Source organism: Mixophyes fleayi, chromosome 3 (assembly GCF_038048845.1).
Source record: "Mixophyes fleayi isolate aMixFle1 chromosome 3, aMixFle1.hap1, whole genome shotgun sequence".
Lineage (NCBI taxonomy): Eukaryota > Metazoa > Chordata > Amphibia > Anura > Limnodynastidae > Mixophyes > Mixophyes fleayi.
Genome location: NC_134404.1, coordinates 347,995,373 through 348,022,146, shown reverse-complemented (window position 1 = coordinate 348,022,146; position 26,774 = coordinate 347,995,373). Strand labels below are relative to the sequence as shown.

The window sequence follows — 26,774 nt, the reverse complement described above, 5'->3', positions numbered from 1 at the left end:
AGCAGCCTCACTCCAGGCTCTGTCCATCTGCTGTGTGTTATTGTCCATCCTCACATGTATGTCTAGTATAGCGGAATGTCCCATGGACTGGACTTCATGTGACTCTCGGGACAACTATGTGTGTTCCCTCTTCTGAGGTGTGTTTGATATGTTGCTTTTTCTGTAGGTTCGGTGTCGCCTTCAGTTATTATGGAATCAGCTTCCACGTCACTGGCTTCAGCCTCAGTCCATTCCTCACCCATTTTATATTTGGAGTCATAGAGATCCCAGCCAAAGTTGGGGTATATCTCCTGCTGGATCGCATTGGACGTAAACAGTGCCAAGGAGGGTCCCTGATTATCACTGCTGCCTGCATAGGCCTCACCTGCCTCATCCCTCCAGGTAATATCACTATTATCACCTGCCTCATCCCTCCAGGTAATATCACTATTATCACCTGCCTCGTCCCTCCAGGTAACCTCACTATTATCACCTGCCTCATCCCTCCAGGCAACCTCACTATTATCACCTGCCTCATCCCTCCAGGTAACCTCACTATTATCACCTGCCTCATCCCTCCAGGTAATATCACTATTATCACCTGCCTCGTCCCTCCAGGTAACCTCACTATTATCACCTGCCTCATCCCTCCAGGTAATATCACTATTATCACCTGCCTCATCCCTCCAGGTAACCTCACTATTATCACCTGCCTCATCCCTCCAGGTAACCTCACTATTATCACCTGCCTCATCCCTCCAGGTAACCTCACTATTATCACCTGCCTCATCCCTCCAGGTAATATCACTATTATCACCTGCCTCGTCCCTCCAGGTAATATCACTATTATCACCTGCCTCATCCCTCCAGGTAATATCACTATTATCACCTGCCTCATCCCTCCAGGTAATATCATTATTATCACCTGCCTCATCCCTCCAGGTAATATCACTATTATCACCTGCCTCATCCCTCCAGGTAACCTCACTATTATCACCTGCCTCATCCCTCCAGGTAACCTCACTATTATCACCTGCCTCATCCCTCCAGGTAACCTCACTATTATCACCTGCCTCATCCCTCCAGGTAATATCACTATTATCACCTGCCTCATCCCTCCAGGTAATATCACTATTATCACCTGCCTCATCCCTACATGTAATATAACTCTCATTCTATACATTGTAGCCCCATGTCCAGCCCCTCCTACACCCTGCCCCCTATAGAGCTTGATGTTCAGCCTCTCCTACATCCTATGCACATTGGGGTAGGGCATGTCCTAGATCAACTTTAAATGTCAGTGTAAACATACAGCAAGGATTTGTATTCAAGTATTTGTGCTCCAAATGAAAAACAGCCATTATCTTTCTTCTTTGCAAAATAATAAACTAATTTGCACCCGTCACATAGTTTTGTCCAGGGGAAAATTTACTCATTTTTTTGTCTTACTTTCCTGAATCAGGCCCAATGTGTATAAAGGAAATAAATGAATCACCTAGTAATTAAAACTATTGTTGTTTTATGCTGTAGGATACACATAGGAAACTGTGATGTGTAGCTGGATGCCCCATTACTTCTGTCTCCCTAGCCCTGGGCTACGCAGCCTTTCCATCTATGTATGGACATAGCAGGCCTCAGATCTGGTAGTTTTGTTACCTTGGGGTAATTATATAAGATGGGAGGTAAATGGTGGTAATTTAACCCCATAAGGTATAAAAAATACCACCACTCCAGTTTATAACTGAAACATGACGATATTGTTAGAGAAAATTGAGGATTTTAAGACAGTTTAACTCCACGTTCTGCTTCATCCACTGTTAGAGTGCCCCTTTAACGTATATGAGTAAAATTATTTAATTTGTGAATATTTATGGAATAATTGACTATTTACCTGACTTCTGCTGTAATCTGGATTAGGACATTGGCGCTCTCTAGTGGCCATCCTAGGGAAAGGTTTCTCAGAAGCTGCGTTTACCACTGCGTTCCTCTTCACGGCCGAGCTGTACCCCACCGTACTCAGGTAAACGACACAGGGGTCACTTACTTTGGAGATTTGTTATACTAGGTTACTTAGATGTAAATATATGCAGTGTTTGAATTCTTACCCCACACCAGATTGCCACTCAGGTTTTATTTACTAGTCATTTTAAACAGGATTTAATACTCTCAGCTACACCGGTAGGACTGCAGGAATCAGAGAGCGGAATGTTTCATACAATATCTTAGGTTCAGCCCTTGGGGCCCCTTTATCTAGATGTAATCGTTTATTTGTGTTTAGCTATGTGGCTGCCGTTTCATGGGTGAAGGCTTATGAGAGTAGCCCTGGAAGGGTGCCGGGTAATATTTGGGTTGGCCTGCCATGTAATACTTAGGTCGGGTGAATCGGTCCTGGAATTTATCAGTTGCTGAAGTGCTGCTTTAACCCTTGTGAATGTCATTCTAAACATAGTGCAGTTTGTACAGTGCCAAGATTAAACCTCACTAAAAACATCTGTGACTGGATCACTTATAAATAACTTATGTTATAAATATATTTAAAGGAAATAGTGCAGGGTGCTTATTTATATAATTACAAACGTACTTATTTTTTATATAGTGTGCATGTTGGTTATTTAGATATCTTTATTTCTGAGACCAGGGGAAGAAATTTGTTTGTTTTAATTTTGCTAGCGGAAATGTCAGGCGCCGTCCCGCTGTCTCCTCGGGACGGCCGGCTGCGTCATTTCCCCGCGCCTCTGGTTGCCAGGCAACCAGACACGGAAGTTCCGGCCAACTCACGCGGCCTTCTGCGCATGTAGTCTCGGCGGCAGCTGAGACCAGCGCTGCCGCCCACAGTCTCCCATTGGTCCCTCTAATTATAAAAGGCACTTCCTGAGCACTCACCTGTGCCAGAGTATCAGGTCTTCCTGCCTCCAGAGTTCCTGTGTTTCTGATCCAAGCATTTGTTCCTGACCTTTCCTTGTGTGCCTGTGACCTTCTGACCCGGACCGTTTGACCACCCCTTTTGGATTTCCCTTTTGTACCGCGCTACCAGATTGTTATCGACCCGGCTTGTCTCACTATTCCTCCGGATACCCCTGTGTACTTCTACTACCAGAACGTTACCGACCCGGCCTGTCCGACACCCCCACTGTATCTCGCTGTTGACTCGTGGAAGGACCGCGACCTGCGTGTCCCTGCAGCGGAGTCCATACCGCCTTGTGGCGGTCCCTGGTGAATACCAGGGGCACGTTAGACTGCGCACCTTCTTCCGAGTTGCGCCAACAATAGCAGGTACGCAATATAGTGTGACAGGAAATGCATTATATATCTGATACAATAAGCCTTTGTTGAGGAAGTCTTTTGTGTATCTTGGAGTAGGGAAATAACTTGTTTGGGGTTTTGTGACTTTCTTTGGGAATGTGTATTCTGTAGCTGAAAAAAGGACACATGTTAATCTCATGTTAATTAAACCTTTTGATGTGTGAGGGTCCAGCACCTGAAGGTACAGGAAGGTTTAATTAAGACTTGCTACTAGATTTCTTGCGTATAAAAACAAGATGCAGGAAATCACAGCAAGTTTTAGGATATCACAGATAAGTGTAAATATTGTTAGCTTGTATTCAATGTAAAACCATGTTTGGGTAAACAAATTGCATCCTGATTCTAAAATTAGCTCAGACCTCAGGGGGCTGGCTTACCCTGTGAGGCTGTGTCCAAATCTGTATAAAAAACACTGTCTTGTATTGAAAATTGTTCTTCTTGCTTCATCTGACCTGCTCCCCGGTACCTTCAAACAGGATGAGCAAATAAACATCATTTGCTTCAAAGACCTGCTTGGAAACTTCTCTCTGTGACCTACAGATTAGACCCAAAATCTAGACCATCCCGGCTGTTTCTGAGGTTTGGACTCAGCATCCAGTACCACTGCTCTGCCCCATAGCCAGCAGATCTGGCCGGTGTGATAGGCCAGGGGGGGATCCATCCACAGCAACCCTGATCCATAGGAAGGGGTCAGGGGTACCAGTCCAGGTACACCAGCAATGGGGTGCACTTGCAGCATCAGTAACCCAGAAGAAACCCGGTACTGGATGCCAGTAAGGAGTCCAGTGGTGGCAGCATTTGTATGTCCCTCTTACTGCGGTTAGAGGGTGCATTCAGGATAATGAAAGGGAACGGTGGCAAAGTAAGCCCAACAGCAACAACAGACAGGGTGGCATAGGCGGTCCATCCTGTCACAGATTTCTGGTGGCAAGCGGTGGGATAACCGCAGGCAGCTTTTTGTGCACCGTTCAGGAGCCGAGTTATTCAGGAGAGGAATAACTGCAGCCAGGAGAAAGCACAAAATTTCTGATTACACCAATGTGTCCAGGGTGAACCCCGAGACTCTGTGCAGTGCCAATGACATTGATATCAGCCATTTGCCAAACAGGGCGGAGATGAGGTAGGTGCTGAGAGAATAGTACCGACAGCATGATACCCAGCTGGAGGAAACTGATGGCTCCAGTGGCCAAGGCGGCGGCCCAGTTGACAACCGGTAACAAGGTGAACCAGACCCCCAGACAGCAGCAATCTCTACACAACAGGCTATAACCGCACAACCAGCCCCTATGTCCTATGATGAGCACAGGGCAGCCAGACTAAAGATCCAGCTGATGGCCTTAGGAAACAATGCGCCTGCAGCTGAGTGGGCAAAGGTCATCGAGGCATGGCGCCAAAAGGGAAGGGCACCAGCCATGGAGCGTAGTGGGGAGGTACCCCCTAGGGGTTCAGGACTGTTATCTCTACCTTGCCCTAAATTTTTTTTTAGAACTCAAAGTTAATTGAATTTACATGGGTGACAGCAAACAATCCAGAAGATAGCAGGAAGGAGAAACAAGCACTGTCACAAAGCATATCAGTAATTGCTATACATAACAAAACAAAATACATGAATGAAAAATTATATTGGCACATCCATATTATCCATATTATTAGAAAGGTAGCGGGAAGGTGGGAGGGAGGGGCTGGAGGAGGTGGGGGTCATCTGCCATAGTAAGACAAGGTCAAAAGGAATCTCAGATATCAGGGAGCATAGCTTAGCCTACAGGGATATTATAAACAGAAGTATTCGGTATGGACTAGGCCATTTATGGGAGGGCGAGTGTTGGGGGTATTATTGGTGCAACCAAGGGGCCCAGATTTGGTAGAACTTGTCATCTTTATCTTGCAGGTGAAGGGTGATTTTTTTCCATGCTAGCAATAAACCAGACATATGTTTTTAGAGAGGAGACGCGGGGGGGAGGCGGGGGGGGGGGGGGGGGGGGGGGCGCTGCGCTTTTCCAGGATTTGGCTATCAGGCACCTGGCGGCCGCCAGAATGTGCGCAGTTTTGCAGATTGGACATCAGCATTTTGTATAGGGCAACAGAGGAGAAAGGACCAAGGGTCTTTCCGAAAGGGGTATTGGAGAAGAGAGGAAAGGAGGGTAGTCACCCTATCGCAGAAGGAGGAAATAACAGGGCGGGCAAGTCCACCAGATATGGAAGAGGGTGCCTCTATGACCACATTCCCGCCAGCAAGCAGGGGAGGCAGTTGGGTACATTTTAGCCAGTCTATCAGGCGTAAGATACCACCTGTAAAGTATCTTATATGCGTTATCCTTAATTAATGTAGAGATGGAACTAGAGGCTACATTCGCTCTGATGGTCTCCCAGCAGTCCTCCTCCGGGGGGAAACCCAGGTCCCTCCCCCACTCTCGTTCATGGACACTTCGAGGGACCACTATTCTATCGAGAATTAGACTATATATTGAAGAGATCATGCCTCTTCGAAGAGGTGAGGAAAGGCAGAGGGTCTCAAATGGTGAGATCAGTGAAGGTGAAGCGCGCGACAGGAGAGAGAAGACAAAGTGCCTAATCTGTAGGTATTGATAAAATGGCGGATTTAGACTGGGGTATTTGGAGCGGTTAGCGTCATAAGTCATAGGTCTTCCTTGGTCCAAAAGGTCACCAACAAATCGGATGCCCGAGGCGATCCATGTTAGAGAGAAGGACCGAAGCCCAGCGGGTGAGAAGGCAGGGTTGTGCCATAGGGGCATAATGTTCAGAGAATTTGGAGGGACGGAGAAATGGCTTTTGCAGGTCTCCCAGTTCCGAGCTGCAAATAGTAGAGTAGGAAATCGCTTAATCAGAGCAAGTCTAGTTTGTTTAGGAAGACCCCAAACACCTGAGAGGGCTGGCAGAGAGAGGTAGGCCGCTTCTATATCCACCCACGCGGAGGCCGGTGGAGCAAAGGAGGTAACCACAGAACTGAGATGGGCCGCCCAGTAATAGGCCTTCAGGTCAGGGAATCCCCTACCTCCAGAATTTGTGGGTTTCTTGAGCTGAGCTAAACGGACTCTGGGAGACCTGCCTATCAGGGATAAAACCCACCTGATCGTAGTGAATTAGGGAGGGGAGTACCGAATTGAGTCTGTTGGCGAGAATCTTAGTGTAGATCTTTACATCATTATTGAGAAGAGATATCGGGCGATAGCTAGCACAGAGGCTCCTTTAAGGATGGAATTAAAAAGGGTGCACAGGCGGGGGACCAACTGGACCGCAAACCTCTTATAGTATGCCGCCGAGAACCCGTCCGGCCCAGGTGCCTTACCAGCCTTCTGCGCCTTTACTACCTGTTCAACCTCGTCTGAAGTAATACATTCACTAAGATGAGTGGCAGCCTGACAGGACTGTTTAGGGAGGTGTGCGTTAGATAAAAACTCCTCTATGCATTCTTTTCGCTTCTGGTGGGCAGCCGCGTTAGAAGGTTGTGGGAGGTTGTATAATTTTAGATAATACTCTTGATAGCGGAGCGAATCTTTTTTTGATCATATACTAGCACTCTAACAGCCAAGAGATTACGAGCTGAAATTTTGGTACGAAGCCGGGTGGCCAAGAGTTTGTCGGCCTTGTCTACCTTTTCGTAGTACCGTTGATTTAACCACTTTAGTTTATTGGCCACTCTGTGTGAGAGTAAAAGGTTAAGCTCGCCCCGTACTTTAATTATCTGTTGGAGAACGATAGGGTCAGGGTTGGCCTTATGCTGTCCTTCTAGCTGTTGTAGGGAAGTGGTAAGTTGGACCGTTTTAGCAAGTCTCTCCTTCCTAGCACTGGATGCCAGGGCCAGAAGATGGCCCCCAATGACCGCCTTGTGGGCATTCCAAAGGGTCGTGAGTGAGATGTCTGGGGAGTCATTAGTTTCAAAATATTCAGATAAGATGGAGTTAAGATGGGTCACCATGTTGCTATCATGAAGTAGAGATTCATGATCCACCACGTAAAGGAGGAAGGGCGCAGAGCTATCGAGGAACGATCGGAGGTAATCGGGGCAAATTACTTAGGCGTCTAAAGAATTTATGCTGGTCCTGGTTAGGGGCATAAATATTGACCAGCGTGCAGGGTAGATTATTCAAGCTGCCTATCAGGATGAGAAATCTGCCCTCCTTGTCGCTATGTGTGTCCTGTAGTTCAAAATTGAGGTGGCGTGCAAAAAGAATAGCCACCCGCGTCTCTTCTGAGTATAGTCACATGCATGGAAAGTGAGAGGAAATCGTTTGGACCTTAGTTCTGGGTGCAGATGTTTAACAAAATGGGTTTCCTGTAGGAATACTAGATCCCCTTTAAGAGCCTGTAGGGATGTATAGAGTTTGCCTCGTTTTTGGGGAGAGTTAAGTCCTTTCACATTAAAGGATACAAGACGGAGGGTCATGAGAAAGTTAGGGGCGGTAGGATAAGTGAGAGAGACAGGAGCTGAGTGGCGAGAAGGTTACAGTCTGAGGTGATAGGATAACGTGACGACCCGGGGAAAATAGGTATGGCCGAAATGGAGGGGATGGAAAAGGGTGGAGGAGGAAGGGTCGGGTGTGGTGCAATACACCCGCCCATGAAGCTGGTGGGGAAAAAGGAGCGATACCTTCGGTATCTGGGGACCAGCTGAGAGCAGGAAGCTCTATGGGGGACGCAACTGGCTAACATAAACCAGGCGACGCGAAAAGGGACGCTGACAGGGGGAGGGGGGGAGACGTGACAAGTCTCTAGTGAGCTCAGGGGGGAGAAGGGAGCAAGTCAAAAGCAAGTCAGTTCAAAACGAAAAGGAAAAAAAACCACAATAGCAAACAGGCAAAATGAGAAACACAGCCACAAGATCTCAAACAGAGGGAGAGCGCAATGGCAAGATAATAACATAAAAAGTAATACTGAGAAACAAAAATTATAATAAAAGTATAAATATATAAAAGTATAAATCAAACAGGCCTGCATGTAGGTATATAAAGGAGAACAGGGAGGCCCGTACAAACGACACACAAGGGAGGCTTCATTTTTGTTAAACAACCTGTAGTGGATAAAAAGAGAGAAACAGCCTAACCAAAGCGTCTAAACAATGAAACAGGAAGACTGATTGGTGGCGAGACCAAGAGCGGGTCTGTTGCATGTCCTCTGTGTCCACCTGTGGGAGTGACCAGTGGATTGTAGAAGTCTGCATGCACTCGCTCCTAGATAGATAGATCTACCCTCGCAGTTGAAGACATGAACAGTTCCGAGTTTAAGAGGAAGGCCTGTGGGAAGTGGAAGAGCGTGCAACCGTGGACCATTCACTTCTAGGAGCCCAGTGAGGCCGCGGAGTAGCCGAGGAAGTCTCTGTGGCCGATGTTTGCGAGGCACCAGGGGTGGACTCCGGTGCAATGCCCAGATGCTGGAGGAGGGCTTGAGCTTTGGGAAGAGATCTTGCAGAGACCTGATGCTCCTGATGCCAAACAAAAAGGCGGAAGGGAAAGCCCCATCTGTATCGTATGTTGCGAGCCCTTAGAATCTGCGTCACAGGGGCTAACTCCCGTCGCCTGGCTAGAGTGAGCGGTGAAAGATCCTGGAAAATCTGCGAGGTGTGGCCTTCATACGTGAGTGTAGACAGTTTTCTGGCACCCCTCAGGACCATCTCCTTAGTAGTGAAGAAATGGAGGCGCAGAATAACATCCCTGGGTTGGTTTTGGTCGGGCGATCTGGGCTTTAGTGCCCTATGAGCTCTGTCCAAAAGCAGCTGATCCTCCAGGACTTCAGGGGCAAGCTGAGAGAAAAGCCTCTTAAGGTATTGGTCAAGCTGCGGAGGCTCGACTGACTCAGGTATGCCCTTGATACGTATATTGTTCCGTCTTCCCCGGTTATCCATACCTTCCTGTTGCTCTTGAATTGAGGACAGGTCGTTGCGGATATGCCGGATGTCTTCCTCCATTCCATTCTGGGAGGTCATGACCGTCTCTAGTTTCCTCTCTACCTCGTCAGTACGCTCCCCAATAGAGGTTACTTCTGCTCTCAGTGAGTGGAGGGCGGCTTGTACCTCCGCGTGGACAGAAGACTTGAGTTCCTTCATTTCTTTAATTAGAGTCATGAAATCCAGTCTAGTGATAGGAGCAGTGTCATCCTCATCAAAGTCAGAGTCCGTGGAGGTATGTGGAGAGTCGCCTCTTTCAGATCGGGAGGTAGGTGTCTTCTGCTTTGTGAAGTACTGAGGAAGGCCTTTGGAGTGGGTCTTTTTGCCCTTAGGCATGGTGCAGGAGGATATGGTTAGGAGAGAAAAGGTTTGCTGGACAGCCGCCCCGGATTAGAGTATGAGAGTAAAATGCAAACGAGCCCACTTAGTTGAGGAGACTCACAGACAAATTGAGCAGAACATCAAAGTAAAAGAGATTCCTCCCCCTGTCAGCATGTAGTCGGTGGTTAGATCATTTAGAGCCTGCAGGGGCGGTGGGCCCGCTGCTCCTTATAAAAGGTAAAAAGTGCAGCCCCAGTGAAATCGATGCAGTAATATAGTGAGGAGAGTTGACACTGAGGGGAGATGAAATTTTGCACAAAAACCAAGATTTAAGTCTAGGTTGCAGTACCTAATTTCGGCCACAGGAGGGCAGTGTCCCGTTAGTTGTATAGGGATGCTGGAACTGAATGCCGTGTAATGTATTAGGCAGCTGTTAGACGCCGACTAAGGCAGGAGGAAGGACCCAGCCTCTTACCAGAGTTCCAGACGCTGCTGACCAGAGAAGATGACTGCAGAGATCGGGAGCAGCGAACGGGGATCTGCCAGGTAAGATCCACTGTATGTGCCAGCCGGAGCTCAGCGGGTAGTTGGTAGGGGAATTGTCCCGGCGGGTCTCATTGCGGTGGGCGTTGGAGGATATGCAGGTCACTGGTCAGGGCTCTGATGGAGCCAGAGGAGGCAACTCTCCGCACGTTGACTCCGTGTGCAGCTGAGCCATGGCAGATGACGGGCAGGAGACAGTCCGGACCACAGCCTGCAGTATGGTGGGCAATCACCGCGGGATTCTCTGTCGGTGGACCCTGGTGCCATTGCTGCCGCCGTCAGTCCACAGATCTGGTGAGGAGGATGCCGGCTTGGATCCGGGGGGGAGGGGGGCACTTTGTGTACAGGGCCTGTGGGTGGCTGAGCCGGGGCAGACAGTGGGAGTGCCTGGGTAGGCCTCGGGCTCCGTGGGGACTTGGATGATCTCTGAGTGGCTCAGATGGAGTCAACAGGTGCCTCAAACGTTGCCCAATCCAATAGTGGCAGGGCTACCACTTATTAGCGGGGAGAGCCCCAGTAATTGGTAAACTACCCCCCGAAAAACTCGGAGCTGTGCCAGATCACATCTGCCTAGTATGGTCACCAGGTCACGCCCCCCATGCCCTAAATTTGAGGACTGTGTTGGGTATATTGATGGGCACCTGCAGGTATTTGAAAGGACTTACAGTGTCACTCACCGGACGGTTAGTGCCTCTGGTCTGGTACGTGGCTCTCTCTCATTCCTGCCGGCGCCTGTCCTAAGCCGCGGGCGTCCACCATCTTGACTGGATTGCGCATGTGCAGGACTCTTGAACTTAAAACCTTGCTTTTAATCCTATTGGTGAATCAATCACCACTCACTATTTAAGGCATCTGTGTCCTTAGTATCGTTGCCTGTTCTTGGTTCTCATTCCCTTGAGACTCCTAGGTGTTTCCTGTGTTCTGCTCGTGTGATCGGTTTTGCTGTGGACAAGTCCTCTCTGCTCATCCGTGGTAAACTTGCCCGCTACAGACTACCCGCTATTCCGCCATCTACCTGCACCTGAACAAGTCTTCCCATCACTGCAGTGGTACAACTTGCTATGCGCAGACCACTGACGCTCCCGCTACCTACCTGCACCTGGACAAGTCTTCCCATCACCGCAGTGGTACAACTTGCTATCTGCAGACCACTGACGCTCCCGCTCCTACCTGCACCTAGACAAGTCTTCCCATCACAGAGTGGTACAACTTGCTATCCGCAGACCACTGACTCTCCCCGCTACCCACCTGCACTGGCACGAGTCTTCACTGCACATCAGTTGTTATACCTATCTCCGCATTATAGTTGCAAGTCACTGACTCTCCTGCTGCATAGCTGCAAGTCGCTGACTCTCCATTGACATTCCTTATCCTAAGTTGTTGTACTGTTTCAACCATTCACCATACTGCCTATAGGATTGTTGTGATAAACTCCACCCCTCTGGTAAGCATAATCACACCTGGTGAATCCTGGGTAGAAACTCCTAGTGCCCGTGACATACAGTCTACACGCTGTATCCAGAGAGGAATGGGTTCAGCATTTGGTGCCCACACTGTAAGGATGTGCAGTGGAGGCCTACCGTGGGGTGCTCACAGAGGACTGTGTGGAATATGATATAGTGAAAAGGGCACTCCTTAAACGGTATACTCTTACCCCAGAGACCTATCGTCTAAAGTCCCGGAACCTACAGACCACCCATGAGGAGTTTGCCAACCTGCTGTGGGAGTCTGCCAGGAAGTGGGTGCGCGGAGCAGGTGCCCAGACCGTGGATGAGGTAATATACTTGATGTGCCAAGAACAGTTTCACCAACGGTGTGCACCGGAGGTGACAGAATGGGTGCTAGACAGGAAGCCAGGCACCCTGGAAGCAGCCACCCAGCTGCAGGATCAATATGTGGCAGTGAGGCCAGACTGGCAGAAGCGCCAGGTTAACAGCCAACCCCTAAGGACTGTACAATCAGGGGGACACCCCTCTTCTACTCACCTTCAAAAGCAAGTACCTAACCCTTCGGGTACCATTTGCCAGACACCGCTCCGTCCTCTCCCTGGGAGTAATCAGAGACCACAGGAGCCCAGGCTGGAGAAAAAGTGCTACAGCTGCGGGAAAATCGGTCATTTAAGGATGGACTGTACCACAGCCCCAGCACCCCAGACTCGTGCCCCTAATCCGAGTCCTGGGGCCCGGCTAACTTGCTTAACTGACGAAGGTGAGCCAGTAGAGACTGTTTCTACCCCTGCCAGCCCAATGGATTGTGGCGTGTCTGAAGTTGACTCAGCAGAGAGAGTCATTTGTTTGTCAAAAAGACCCCCAAAAACATGTGGAGGAACCTGCAGCCAGTCCAAGTGGGACCCCTGCAGAGTAAAGGACTTAGAGACTCAGGGGCGTGAATTACTGTTGTGAGACCCCATCTTATTGAACCTGCAGCAGTATCACAGGGTCGCACTGCCAAAGTTACTGTGGCAGATGGACTGGAGAAGAAAGTGCCAGTTGCAGAGGTGTATCTGGACTGGGGACATGGCCAGGAGTTGCGAGATGTTGCCGTTATGGATGACCTCCCAACTGATGTGATCTTGGGCAACGATGTTGGGGGTGGAATTGTGACCACATATCTCAACTCTAATACCTGCAGCCCAGCTGCTAAACTACAGTCTTCAGGATCTACACCTGCACAACCCAGCCCAGAGGAAAAGACCACAGCTGCTATTTCTTCAGGAAACAGCAAGCTCTTTGCCTCTGGAAAGAATACGTCCCCTAGCAATGCAGAGGCTGCTGTCTCCTCCTAACCTGATATTGTGGGGTTCCCGGTTATGTTCCTCTCCCTAGCAGTATGCCAGCTCTGGCAGTGAGTATAGCAGACCACAGTGACCTCCTGTTGACTGACTCCACTTTGACTGACCCTAGTCACCCCAACATAGACCCCCCTGCAGCGTATCCTGACTGACGATATGGAGACAACCCGGTTTTGTGTAGACTACCGCTGGTTGCACGAGGTGACCGTGTCTGATGCCTATCCCCTGCCCCGAATTGCCGCTGTGTTAGATGTGTTAGCTGGATCAAAGTATATTTCCACCTTTGACTTGAGCAATGGATATTGGCAGATATCGCTGACCCCTGAGTCGGCATTTATCACCCCATTTGGCCTGTTCTAGTTTAAGTCCATGTCATTTGGGATGCAGAATGCACCAGCTACCTTCCAGCGTGTGGTTGATTACCTGCTGGAAGGGTGTAAAGGATTTGCTTAGACGTACTTGGATGACATTGCAGTTTTTAGTAAATCCTAGGAGGATCATCTGAACATGTAGGGCAAGTGTTGGAGAAAATTCAGTAGGTGGGTCTGACCATCAGAGCAGACAAATGGGGATGTCAGTGGGTGCCTGGGGGTGCCTGGGTCATCATGTGGGGGAGGTAGGGTTAAGCTAGAGCTAAAGTAGAGGCAATCCGATACTGGCCCCGGCCCACAACCCAAAGACTTCAACCTTATTTGTATGGGCGACATTTTACTGTGGTGACTGATCATAGTCCTTTAAAGTGGCTACAACACACCTCAGGGGAAAATGGCAGATATGACTTTCACATAATTCACAAGCAAGGAAAGGCTCACAGCAATGCGGATGGACTGTCTCGGCAGGAAGAGCCGGATCCTCTGGGTCACCCCTGGTAACCCAAAGAACTGTGGGACCAGGAACCAAATCGTTGGGACATGGCACGCTGGTTGCAGCATGGACAAGGGGGTAGGGGGGGGGAGTGTGACTGGATCACTTATAAATAATTTATGGTATAAATTTATTTAAAGGAAATAGCGCAGGACGCTTATTTATATAATTGCAAATGTACTTATTTTTGATATTGTGTGTATGTTGGTAAAGGAGATATCTTTATTTCTGAGACCAGGGGAAGAAATTTGTTTGTTTTAACTTTGCTAGAGGAAATGCATTATATATCTGGTACAATAAGCCATTGTTGAGGAAGTCTTTTGTGTGTCTTGGAGTAGGGAAATGACTTCAAGTTTTTGGATATCACAGATAAGTGTAAATATTGTTAGCTTTGCATTGCATGTAAATCCATGTTTTGGTAAACAAATTGCATCCTGATTCTAAAAATAGCTCAGACCTCAGGGGGCTGGCTTACCCTGTGAGGCTGTGTACAAATCTGTATAAAAAGCCCTGTCTTGTATTGAAAATTGTTCTTCTTGCTTCCTCTGATCTGCTGCCCGGTACCTTCAACCAGGGTGAGCAAATAAACATCATTTGCTTCAAAGACCTGCTTGGAAACTTCTCTATCCCTGTGACCTACATATTAGACCCAAAATATAATACGTTCCCGGCTGTTTCTGAGGTTTGGACCCAGCATCCAGTATCACCTCTCTGCCCGCTACCCAGCAACTCTGGTCAGTGTGATAGGCCAGGGTGGGGATCCATCCACAGCAACACTGATCCATAGGAAGAGGTCAGGGGTACCAGCCCAGGTACACCAGTAATGGGGTACACTACCAGCTTCAGTTACCCAGAAGAAACCCGGTAATGGATGCCAGTAAGGATTCCAGTGGTGGCAGCATTTGTAAGCCCCTCCCACTGTGGTGAGAGTCAGGGCCGTATTTACCGCTAGGCAACCTAGGCACCTGCCTAGGGCCTAGCGGCTCTCAGGGGGCACAGATGGGGGGGACAAGGGAGAAGAAAAAAAAAAATTTCGTCCCCTCCCCCGATTCACTGCAACCCCGCGAGGGGGGGTTTTCCGCGAATCGGAGGAGGGGCTGGTGTTAGAACTAGGGGTAGAGGCAGTGGTGGCTATATACCTGTAGTGTATGGCATCAGGGTCATGTGATCGCAGCGGTCACATGGTACACAGTGAAAGCGGGCTGCTGGAAATCTACAGTGGTCGGTGCAGGAGCTCCCTCATTTCTTCTGTTCCTGTCATCATGTGCAAAAAGGTAAGAAGGGTACTTGGAAGCTGCAGGGGGGGGGGCATATGTGATGAAACCTGCAGGGGGGGCATATGTAATGAAACCTGCAAGGGGGGCATATGTGATGGAAACTGCAGGGCAAAGGTTGGCATGTGTGATGGAAGGTACAGGAGGGGCATGTGTGATGGAAGCTGCAGGGCACAGGGGGCATGTGTGATGGAAGCTGCAGGGGGGGCATGTGTGATGGAAGCTGCAGGGCATAGGGGGGGAATGTGTGGCTAAAGGTGCTGGGCAGAGGGGACATGTGAGGTAGAAGTCTGTTTCCCACACGGCCCCTCCTCAGCCAACAATACCCTTACAACACTCACTATCTTTTCTTTGATATTCCCCATGACACGTGCTCATTATCTATTCCCTCACATGACCCGCTGCCTCAATCCTGACACCTCTTACCTCAAAATGAAAAGAGGCACCCTTTATATTAATATAATATGTGTGTGTGAGGGGCCATTGTATGAATATTATGTGTGTGTGGGGGGCCATTGTATGTATATTATGTGTATGTGAAGCCAGTGTATGTATATTATGTGTGTGTATGAGGGGCTGTTTGTGGGAGGGAAATAGGTTTATTTTTTAAATATTAACACTATTAATTTAATGTTGGAGCTGGTTGGAGGGAAATAGGTCTATTTATTAAATGTGTATGCTATTAATTTAATGTTTTGGTTGGAGGGAGGTCTACTTATAAAATGTGGGTGCTATACTTTAACACTGGGGCTGGTTGTAGTTTACTAAATTTCGTGTACCCATTTTTTTTCCAAATAGGGCCTCCAACATTCCAGGATCCAGACAAGCAGAAGCTGATCTAAAGACACCAGCAGCCACAAACCGTGAAAGTGACGAGAACAGGTAGGAGAGAGCAGGACAGTCTGCCAACTATCCTGAATCTGGTGGGATTTATATTATGAGGAGGTCTGACTTGTTTAAATGTTGCACTATGGGATTCATGCAGAAGACTGACATATTAACATAATTATTGCATTCCAGCACTTTTTCATGTTTCTGTAGGTAGAGGGCTGCAGTCAGTAACTGTAGTGGCGGACGGTCTGTGACGTGGTAGTGATAGGAGACTGCTGTTTTTTTATTACTGGGCTTGCTAACCATGAACTGCAGTTTTTTAACATGTTAATTATGATTAATACCTAAGTTTAGTTAAAGAAAAAGTACAATTTGTGTGAATTGAAAGGTAAGCGGTGGTGGAAGTCGGGTGTATATTGTAGTCGGCCATACCGCTACTTCTCATACTGCCTTCATTGTAAAATAATAAAATTCCATTCACTTGTTTACATTCCCATTACATTATTCATACCGCCACTTCTAAACTTCCACTTCAACCACTGAGCTTAATATTCATCGCATGGAGTGTATGACCAGTATAATTCTAAATTCTGGTAGATCCTTTGACAAAATATGGGGTCCATGGACATTATTCTTTAACTGCTGGGACCACAGTGTGATGCAGTGTAATGATAAAGGAGAGCACAGTGTGATGAGAGGGACAGTAATGAGGGACCAAAGTGTGATGCAGTGTAACGATAAAGGGACCACAGTAATGAGGGGCACAGTGTGATGAGAGGGACAGTAATGAGGGACCACAGTGTGATGCAGTGTAATGATAAAGGAGGGCACAGTGTGATGAGAGGGACAGTAATGAGGGGCCACAGTGTGATGCAGTGTAATGATAAAGGAGGGCACAGTGTGATGAGAGGGACAGTAATGAGGGGCCACAGTGTGATGCAGTGTAATGATAAAGGAGGGCACAGTGTGATGAGAGGGACAGTAATGAGGGACCACAGTGTGATGTGGTCCCACCCGCTCCTTGCGCTCGGCCAATGATCGCCGCCTCTCCTCCACTCTGATCACCTCTTCCCATTCCAGAATCCAGGACTTTTCCCGTGCAGCCCCCCTTCTCTGGAACGACCTCCCTCGCTCCATCCGCCTCTCTCCTACTCTGTGCTCCTTCAAACGTGCACTGAAAACTCACCTCTTTCTCAAAGCCTACCACCCGTCCACTTAACCCCCATCTCCTCCACTCATTCTCCCCTCTCTCCCATTCCCTCAACCGGCTCCTCTTGTGCCTGGTCTGTTTACCCTCCCTTAGGATGTAAGCTCGCTTGAGCAGGGCCCTCTCCCCTCCTGTCTCCTTACCCGTTCTTCTGCTCCGTGTCTATTGCATCTGCCTGGAGTTTCTGAAGTATTGGTACTTTTGTTTATTGTTCTGTACTGTTATACCCTGTATAGTCTACTGTTTGTACTATGTGCGGCGCTGCGGAAACCTTGTGGCGCCTAACAAATAAATGATAATAATAATAGTAATGTAGTGTAATGATAAAGGAGGGCACAGTGTGATGAGAGGGACAGTATTGAGGGACCACAGTGTGATGCAGTGTAATGATAAAGGAGAGCACAGTGTGATGAGAGGGACAGTATTGAGGGACCACAGTGTGATGCAGTGTAATGATAAAGGAGGACACAGTATGATGAGAGGGACAGTAATGAGGGACCACAGTGTGATGCAGTGTAATGATAAAGGAGGGCACAGTGTGATGAGAGGACAGTATTGAGGGACCACAGTGTGATGCAGTGTAATGATAAAGGAGGGCACAGTGTGATGAGAGGGACAGTATTGAGGGACCACAGTGTGATGCAGTGTAATGATAAAGGGACCACAGTAATGAGGGGCACAGTGTGATGAGAGGGACAGTAATGAGGGGCCACAGTGTGATGCAGTGTAATGATAAAGGAGGGCACTGTGTGATGAGAGGGACAGTAATGAGGGGCCGCATGGTGATGCAGGAGGAGCAGCGTGATGTGCGGCGGTACAAAGTTTACCCTTCTACTTAACTATAGGGGTATATGCTATGCTACAAAAAATATAAGGCTATGGATTGTTTCATGTGTTTTTGTGTGGGGGGCTGGGGGGGGGGTGTGTGGGAGGCTGGGGGGGGTGTCTGGGGGGGGGGGGTGTGAGGGGCCCAAACCAATATCTTGCTTAGGGCACCATGAGGTCTAAATCTGGCTCTGGTGAGAGGGTGCATTTGGGATAACGAAAGGGAACGGTGGCACAGTAAGCCCAGCCGTTTCCCAGCAACAACAAACAGGGTGGCACAGGAGGTCCATCCTGTCATAACACCCTTATTACACAGTACAGAATATATTATAGATATAATTAGATATTAGTTGCAAACACAATTGGTAATGAACGGTGACATGAAACTCATAGTAATATAACAGCTGAGTGTGGAAATACATTGCTCTGTCTGGATATATCACTATCTTCTCTCTGCAGACAGACCGGGATGGGGTTCTGCTCCTTCATGACACGTCTGGGCAGTTCGGTGTCACCTCTGGTGATTCTGCTGGACGATTTCTGGGTGTTTCTGCCCCCTGTGGTGTTTAGCTGCATGTCCCTGGTATCCGGAACTGCTGCCTTCTTCCTAACGGAGACGTGTTGTATCCAGTTACCTGAGACCATCCAGGAAGTAGAACTGTGCAGGTAAAATTTTACCAGACCAACGTCTTATAGATAATTAATAATAAACCTGGATTAATAGGTGAATCTGTCCAGTCTTTTGCCATCTGTATATCGCTGCTTAGGTGGGCAGAGCTTCTCTGGTTTATATCACTAATGTTCAGAAGACCGTATTGTCCTGCAGTCTCCTAGGTAACAGTGATGCTCTGCAAAGATTGTTGGATTCACAGTTGAGGTCTTGGCCAGTGATGGATATTTCATTGGATATAAATTAGATTATGTGCTTTGCTATATTATAGTTAGGATAAAAATGAACTACACATAGATTCCCACTACATACAGTGGCCGGATTTGGAGTTGGAGGCAAGTCCAGTTGTGCCACGTAAAAATACGTAGGTTGCCTCCACTTGTACTTGGAGAGGTGGGTCAGGGTCATTCACTGGTAAGTAGAGACACAAGTCAATCACACCCCTCAGTCATGTGTTTGATTTTGACTTACAGATAACTTTGCGGTTCCCTTAGGCCTGTTGCAAGTTTCCTAGCTGATGATGATGATGATGGTTACAACTTTGTGCCAGAGCGTATATCTATAGTCTAGGGGTCTGATTCATCAAGACACCTATTCTTAGTGCAACGTGTACTTAGTATAATATAAATGTATATAGGCTTTGCCTTCTCCTGAATTCATCAAGATACGAGCGCTCTTGATGGGGTCTAGGTCCGCTCTGCTCTACTGCACAAGATGCTACAAGATACGTCCAATACATATGTGGATTATAAATTCGACAAAGAGCACACAGAAAAAATAATATTGAATTAATGTCACATGGTAATAAAATAGTCATTAATGATGAAACAGTTGCACAAAAGAATAAGGGGGGTGTTTCCTTTTTTCTTCTTCATGAAATACATTTATTAGGATTTTCTTAATATCTACTGAGCATAAAATACATTGTTACAGTTGCTCCTGATTACAGACACATGTTATAGCTGCAGACGAGCCTGTCATCACTGCTGATCAGGACTTAGACTGGCCCTGTAGCCAGAGCAAGAGATACGGCAGGAAAACAAGTAACTCTGAGATGGCCGGAACTGATTTGGACACTGCTCCGCGCGCCTGAGTTTGGCACGCCCCTACTGTAAATTTACTACGAAAAACCTGACCCGTTCTCCCCAGAAATCATAGGCTGTAGTCAGTGTCCTTTGCCTTCGAAGATGGAGCAAACAGGGCTGCGATCACGGCCATGTCCCACGGTTCTGGGAACGTGCAGGATGAGTTTGCATACAGTACTCTCAAAATTGGTTGATACGTACATAGTACAGGTACAGCAACAAGTGTATAGATGCATTTTGCATGCACTATGTGCACTTTTAATTATTAGGTTAATTAATAGACAGTGCGATGAACCAACTCCCTGGGATAGGATCAGGCTGATAGCATCTTGTAGAAGAAAGGACCTCGTATCATTCTATCTCGGCACTGTATGCCTGCTATATATTACACTGTTTCTGTCATTTGTTTCCTTCCCTTTGTCTGCAGAAACCAGAATTTCACAACTGCCACAGACGGAGACATCTCTAGGTATGTAAATGGTCACCAGAGAATCTCTGTCTCTGAGAACATAGTCCAACAATCCAGGGACACCAACTCCGGTCCTGGCCAAACTGGGGAATCTACTTCTCCAGACAGCTTAAATGTATCGTAAGGAGGACGAGCAGCTCTCACCAGATCTTCAACCACCGACCAAAGTCCAACCAACCTGATTAGAGTCGATTCTCCAGACATGACCAGCCATAGGCTACTCCTGTCCTGTTCATACTCTCCCTATGATGGAGGTCAAAGATTTAGATTGTGTTTGAGTCAATGAAGAATGTTTAATAATAAAGGTCTGTAATGTGTCCAGCTCACACTGTTATTACTATCTGACAGATTACTACTGACATTGACCATCATGGTTCGTTATGAATAAAGAGACGGTTCTCAATTTGAATTCTCATTAGTCCTTTGTGAGCATCTTATCCTCAGTATATTATTAAGTACAGATAATCTGAATATACAAATATTTTGCTGAATCCTCTAAGAAGCCAATTCTACACCAGAAAAATGACTCGTTAGGCCACCCGTCCTCGGCTATCAAGCTGTCTTGTCCACCCATTGTACGTTTACAGCTAGTAGCTAATCCGAGAGAGGGGGAAGAGTGAGTAAACCCAACTGGAATACATAATACATGATGTAACTTCCTGGGACAACGTTCTCCACATGGGGCCTCATTTACCATTAGAGTAAGTCCAGCTAGAGGGGCTTATTTGGAGGTGGATGTATATGCGCCTTTGGGGTCTGTAGGAAAAAATGCAACCAAGAAAGAAGCTGTAGGAAATGTCATTTGCATTCTTGTGTTCACTGGTGTAAGGTCCATTTCTGAGCATGTGCAGAGCGATTTCACGCAGAATACAGCACACAATGAGACTCCACCCCCTTATGTACAGAAATATAATAATATAAGTGATAGCAAGGTATATAGATCATATCCCCACTGGAGTGTTTATACCAGCGGACCTGGTGGCATTACTTTGTATGTCCCGAGACTAACACCTTTCCTCTCTCATCTTATACAGAGGACATGGTCCTCCATGTGCTGCCCAATCAGCTGACGCATTTCGCCCAATCAAGATATAAAGGCTTAAGGGAGGGAACTTTATCTCCCAATTAATTAGTCAATTGTTAAATTGAATGAAAGATTTCTAAACTTAATTCTGTATAATCATGGAACTATAACACCCAGATTTGTGACTTAGTACAAACTAATTCCCACATTGTCTTTTACAGCCAATACAAACAATTAAAACTAAGGTTTCCTATCATCATATATATATATATATTTTCCATCCGGTTAATTGACTCCCCTTTTCTGAGCGGAGTTGTACAATTTTATTGCTGTGCTTATACTGTCATTGTGGTGTATATTTGTCAGTGCTATGCATCACAGTTTAGTTTGGTATCTGCTCCGGAGTCTATAGCGGAGGTGATTTCACCTTCCGTGAACAGGAAGTGATGCGGATGGTTGCTACGGGCGGAAGTATGGATACGGAGCTCGTGCCCATACCTGTTGTCACGTGATTTCCGGTGAGACGGCTACTGATGGTTTATGAATGCCAATGTGGACTATAAAAGGATGAAGTGTCCACCTATGAACTTATATCCTTTTGATAAAGTCTCGGCTGAGACGAAACGCGTTAAGGAGGTTCGGAAGGAGGTCCTGTATTTTGGTGGAAGCGGAGGCAAGGAGGTTCCTGTGTGCCAGCTCCAGAGAGTCATTCTGAGGGGACCCCTGCAAGCGCTTTTCTATACAGATAAGCCTGTTTTATTGTACCCGATGTACGGGCATTTTATTGCTTTTTATGGATTTAGGCTGTAATTAAAACGGATTTTATCCTTTAATAAGCCTGTTTCTCTTTGAGTTCAGCTTTGCAGCTTATGTATAAACAGCTATTTTAATCGTGTGGAAATCCACCCTTGAGAGGCTAATCACTGCTTCACTTTATAAATTGGCTGTATCCATTACACATGTATTATTATTATTTATGTATTCAATTGCCACTCATTATTGGAAAGGTGGAGTCTATTGAAATTAGGTGTTGATACATTTGAGGGAATTAACCTCTGGCAAACGATTCACCATATTTCATCAACCCAAGAGTGTCTGGATGGGACTCATGCCTTGATGTTATTACACTATGTTTGGCGCTTCTTTTTTTGTGTTTTTTACTTAGGTGTTAAATCTGCAATCTGATGTTGTAGCGGAGCTGCCTGCTGTATGTGATATACTAATTGTTAATCACGCTGTTACGTGATACTTTTGATTGTTCACCAAGCGACTGTTTGTCTTTTCACTTTTCTATATATATATATATATATAGAGAGAGAGAGAGAGAGAGAGAGAGAGAGCGAGCGAGAAGTAACAACATAAACCAGATATATTCATCCTTATTAGGATTATTGCTTCAGTCAATGCAACAAACACTCAGAAACAGTGTAAAATACATAAACAGAAAATAATTAACAAAGTAAAGAAAAAATAAATATATCAATAATTCAAAATACCACTCAGAGACCTCGTATATAATTTCATATGTAATTTTATGTAACAATATCAGAAAATAATGCAGATAGCCGGTGGTGCAGTAATCCACAGAGGGATTTATAGTAATCCACAGAGGGATTTATAGTAATCCACAGAGGGATTTATAGTAATCCACTTCGGCTCTCTCCTGGTCCTCAGAGGCTGCAGCTGCTGATAGTCCCAGCGACTCCACCTCTTCAACCTCTAAGCTTTATACAGGAAGGAGGAAACAGATTATTCTGATATGTTTGTCTTCCCCCCATTCACTAAACACCCACTGCAGGCAATCAGCCTCCATGATATAGTAATACATGCACTGAACCTCTATTATGAAGCAGAGTAGGTGCTGAGCCTCCATTGCATTATTCTGTAGATGCTGAGCTTCTCCACTGTATCTGCTCCTTGGCTCATCTTGGTAAGGCTGCAGTTTCAGCAATGGCCACGCGGAGAATCTCCCCCCAAATGGCGGTTCATCCTCCCCTGTCTCTACACTCCCAGAACAGGTGAACGCTGGGTTACATTATTGATGGTCATCTCTAGCTTAACGACAAGGAGCATGACACAATAGTGGTAACCCAGGACTCTCACCAGACATTCATGGGACTTGTAGCTGAGAGGAGAGCTGGATACCAGCTAGTAGGAGCAGTGCGGAACTAAGCTTTGCCCAGCAGAAGATTCCAGTGTATAAATTGCTGGGGAGCGACAGCGGATATCGGGAATCAGCTGGGAAACTAAAGGCAAGGTCAAGTGTCAGTACAAGATGTCAGGAAGAGAGAACCACCGAATCAGGAGCAAGAACTCAACCATCTGAACCTGATAGTGTGCCGAAGTCATCTTAAATCGGAGGGGTACTCAATGGGATCAAACCCACCGCAAGAAGGGGAGAACAGAGGGGTAACACTGACCATACCCAGGTACAGAAACATTATCAGTGATGGGTTGTCAGTAAGGTCAGACTTGGACAGATGAGTCGGTACCAGCACCAGTAACCGGGCCTCAGCCTCTACTTTCAAAGGGACGCGCTCAACCGTGTCATGGAAAACGCATTTCTACCAATATAACCTGTATTCAAGGCATTATCTAATATTCCGCAGTTCTCTTCTTCATCTTTCATTTTTATTATCTGTTTATTATTATTACAATATGCGTTATAAATATTTATAACTGCAAAAGTGACATGAAGATTGTCCCATGTTCCCTCTTTCTGATGGCTAATTAAAGATATAAAGGACATAATGGATCAAAATGGAACAAAAACAGGCTCTTATTCCTATTTTTTGTCCAAATGCTGGAAATAATATAATGCAGAGTGTTGCCAAAATAGGAAATAGTGCATCTACAGATGTGCAGCTGGACGTGGCAACAGTTGTACCAAACGAATGTGCTGCATGTGCATGGTTGTCACTGCTGGTAATGTGTCTGAATGCAGAGTACGCTCGCTATACGCAGTGAGCCCTAACCTGACCCTCAACTCTATTCCATGCCACCATCTGCGCTTCATTCCCCCCACTGTATGCCCACCTCTACCTCCCACCATAACCTGACCCTCAACTCTATTCCATGCCACCATCTGCGCTTCATTCCCCCCACTGTATGCCCACCTCTACCTCCCACCATAACCTGACCCTCAACTCTATTCCATGCCACCATCTGCGCTTCATTCCCCCCACTGTGTGCCCACCTCTACCTCCCACCATAACCTGACCCTCAACTCTATTCCATGCCACCATCTGCGCTTCATTCCCCCCACTGTATGCCCACCTCTACCTCCCACCATAACCTGATCCCTCAACACTATTCCCCCCACTGTGTGCCCACCTCTACCTCCCACCATAACCTGACCCTCAACTCTATTCCATGCCACCATCTGCGCTTCATTCCCCCCACTGTATGCCCACCTCTACCTCCCACCATAACCTGACCCTCAACTCTATTCCATGCCACCATCTGCGCTTCATTCCCCCCACTGTGTGCCCACCTCTACCTCCCACCATAACCTGATCCCTCAACACTATTCCCCCCACACCATCTCCGCTCCTAGTACATACCCACATCTCTAGCTCATGCTGTAATCTCACCTCTAAACCCTATTTCCTCCTAACTTCTCCTACTGCATGCCCATCTCTATCTCAACCCACAACATACCCATGGCCCTATTCCCTCCCACCTTCTCCATTCGTACTGCGTGTCCCCTTCTACTTCACCACATAACCTGCCCCCTCAACTCAGTTTCCATTTCACCCCCTTTAATCTGTCTGTTTCCACTTGCACATTTCCATCCTCCTTTAAACACACTCTTACCTTGCCAACCCTAAGGAAGCCGCCATCATTTCCTGCGGCCTCCTCTCCATCTACCGCCTATTGCTCTCCTCCCCTTTCCAGCCAAACTACGTGAAAACCGCCGGTCTCACTTTTCCTCCTCTCAGGACCTTCCCTACCCTTAGTTTTCATGTCCACAATAATTTTGTTTACCTTTTCTTTCCTTGTTTTATGTATGTCCCGGTTTTACCCACTTTCTGGCACTGCTAAGTATTTTGGCACCTTAGAACTCAACAAGAATAATAATAAAACTCTATACAGTATTTGTAGGTTACATAACACAATTCCGTGTAGACACTGGATGTGTTTGTCCTAGAGATTCTAATAAAAACTTAATCCGCAGATGTACTTAATAGGACAAGATGTTCCTCAGTTAGTTAATGTAACTGGTTACCTAACCCTTGTATCCGTGTATGATTGTGTGTGAGTGTTTGTATGTTTATATGTATGTATGTATGTATGTATGTATGTATGTATGTGTAAGTCTGTGTGTGTGAGTCTGTATGTGAATGTGTGTATATATGGCAGTCTTTGTATATATGTGTGAGTCTGTGTGTGTGTCTGTGTGTGTGTATATGTGGCAATCTGTATATATGTGTGAGTCTGTGTGTGTGTTTGTATGTGTATGTGTGTATATATGGCAGTCTTTGTATATATGTGTGAGTCTGTGTGTGTGTGTGTGTGTCTGTGTGTGATTGTGTATATGTGGCAATCTGTATATATGTGCGAGTCTGTATGTGTGTTTGTATGTGTATGTGTGTTTATGTGGCAGTCTTTGTATATCTGTGTGTGTGAGTCCATGCAACCTATTAGGTTTGATTTAAATAAAAACCTCTATAATATAGCAAATTTCTTGTGCATAAAATGGAATAAAATATCCCCATAAAATTGGGCACCTATCAACTTCAGAGGTAAATCCACAGTCAGCCAATGAGAAGCAGCTCGCTGGTGTCAGAGTGTCTCTGTATCTCAGCCCTCAGTGTGCGCGGACTCGAGGCTGTGCGATAGGGGCGACCAAGTTATAGCTCTGTGCGGACTGCGTTGTCTCTCCCCCGTGAGTCTTCGTTTACCTGTGTGAGTGTGAGTCTGTGTATCTGTGTGTATATATGTCAGTCTTTGTATATCTGTGTCAGCCTGCATGTGCGGGTCTGTGTGTATCTGTTACTGTATGCGGACTACGTTGGTGCCCCCAGTCTCTCCAGGTATAAGGAGAGAAGTGTCAGCTCAGCATACCACTGTAAGCATTACACATTCACCTATTTTATACTAAGTAAAGGAGTATACGGCCAACCCAACAAGAGGCCCTGTGTGGGAGCAAGCATACTTGTGTGTGATAGGGAAATTAGATTGTAAGCTCCACGGGTCAGGGACTAATATGAATAAACATTCTGTGATTGTACAGCACTGTGTAATATGTTGGCGCTATATAAAGTGTAGTGCAGAGTTTATGTACTGATGCACTGACATGAGAACGTGTCTAAGAAGCTGCATCAGTCACACATGATAATACAACGATACAGAAATAAAACTGCGTAACGTGTGTTTCCTGTCATCTATCCAGCAGCTGACAGGCAGCCAGAGAGACGCTTTATATGGAACCATTCAATGTTTCCAGAGCCTTGTGTCCTGTACAGAATTATAACCCAAACAGCAGGAGCCCCCATAGGTGTGGGGTGTGTAAAGTCACAAGACATTCTGGATACCCCTCGTCACCCAGGTGCTTCAGGGGACAGTTTCTTATCAATGCTCTGGCAGTAGGTGTGGGAGGGGGTAATTCATGTTTTATCATTCCCAATGCCCCAGCTACATATAACTTTATAATAGTTACTTCTATCCTATCACATTGTTCTTT

At 46.7% G+C, this 26,774-nt stretch overlaps 1 protein-coding gene across 1 annotated transcript in view; it reads left to right on the top strand.

Annotated features, from left to right (window-relative positions):
- The window catches only part of LOC142145047 (solute carrier family 22 member 7-like), a 42,988-nt gene extending 22,607 nt beyond the window's left edge, over positions 1-20,381 (top strand). Inside the window, exons 7-10 of the mRNA XM_075204511.1 lie at positions 167-381; positions 1,897-1,999; positions 18,300-18,506; positions 20,023-20,381. Of these exons, the coding sequence (XP_075060612.1) occupies positions 167-381; positions 1,897-1,999; positions 18,300-18,506; positions 20,023-20,188 (691 nt within the window). The 3' untranslated portion in view covers positions 20,189-20,381. The remainder of the gene's footprint in view (positions 1-166; positions 382-1,896; positions 2,000-18,299; positions 18,507-20,022) is intronic.
- The last annotated feature ends 6,393 nt before the right edge of the window (positions 20,382-26,774 follow it).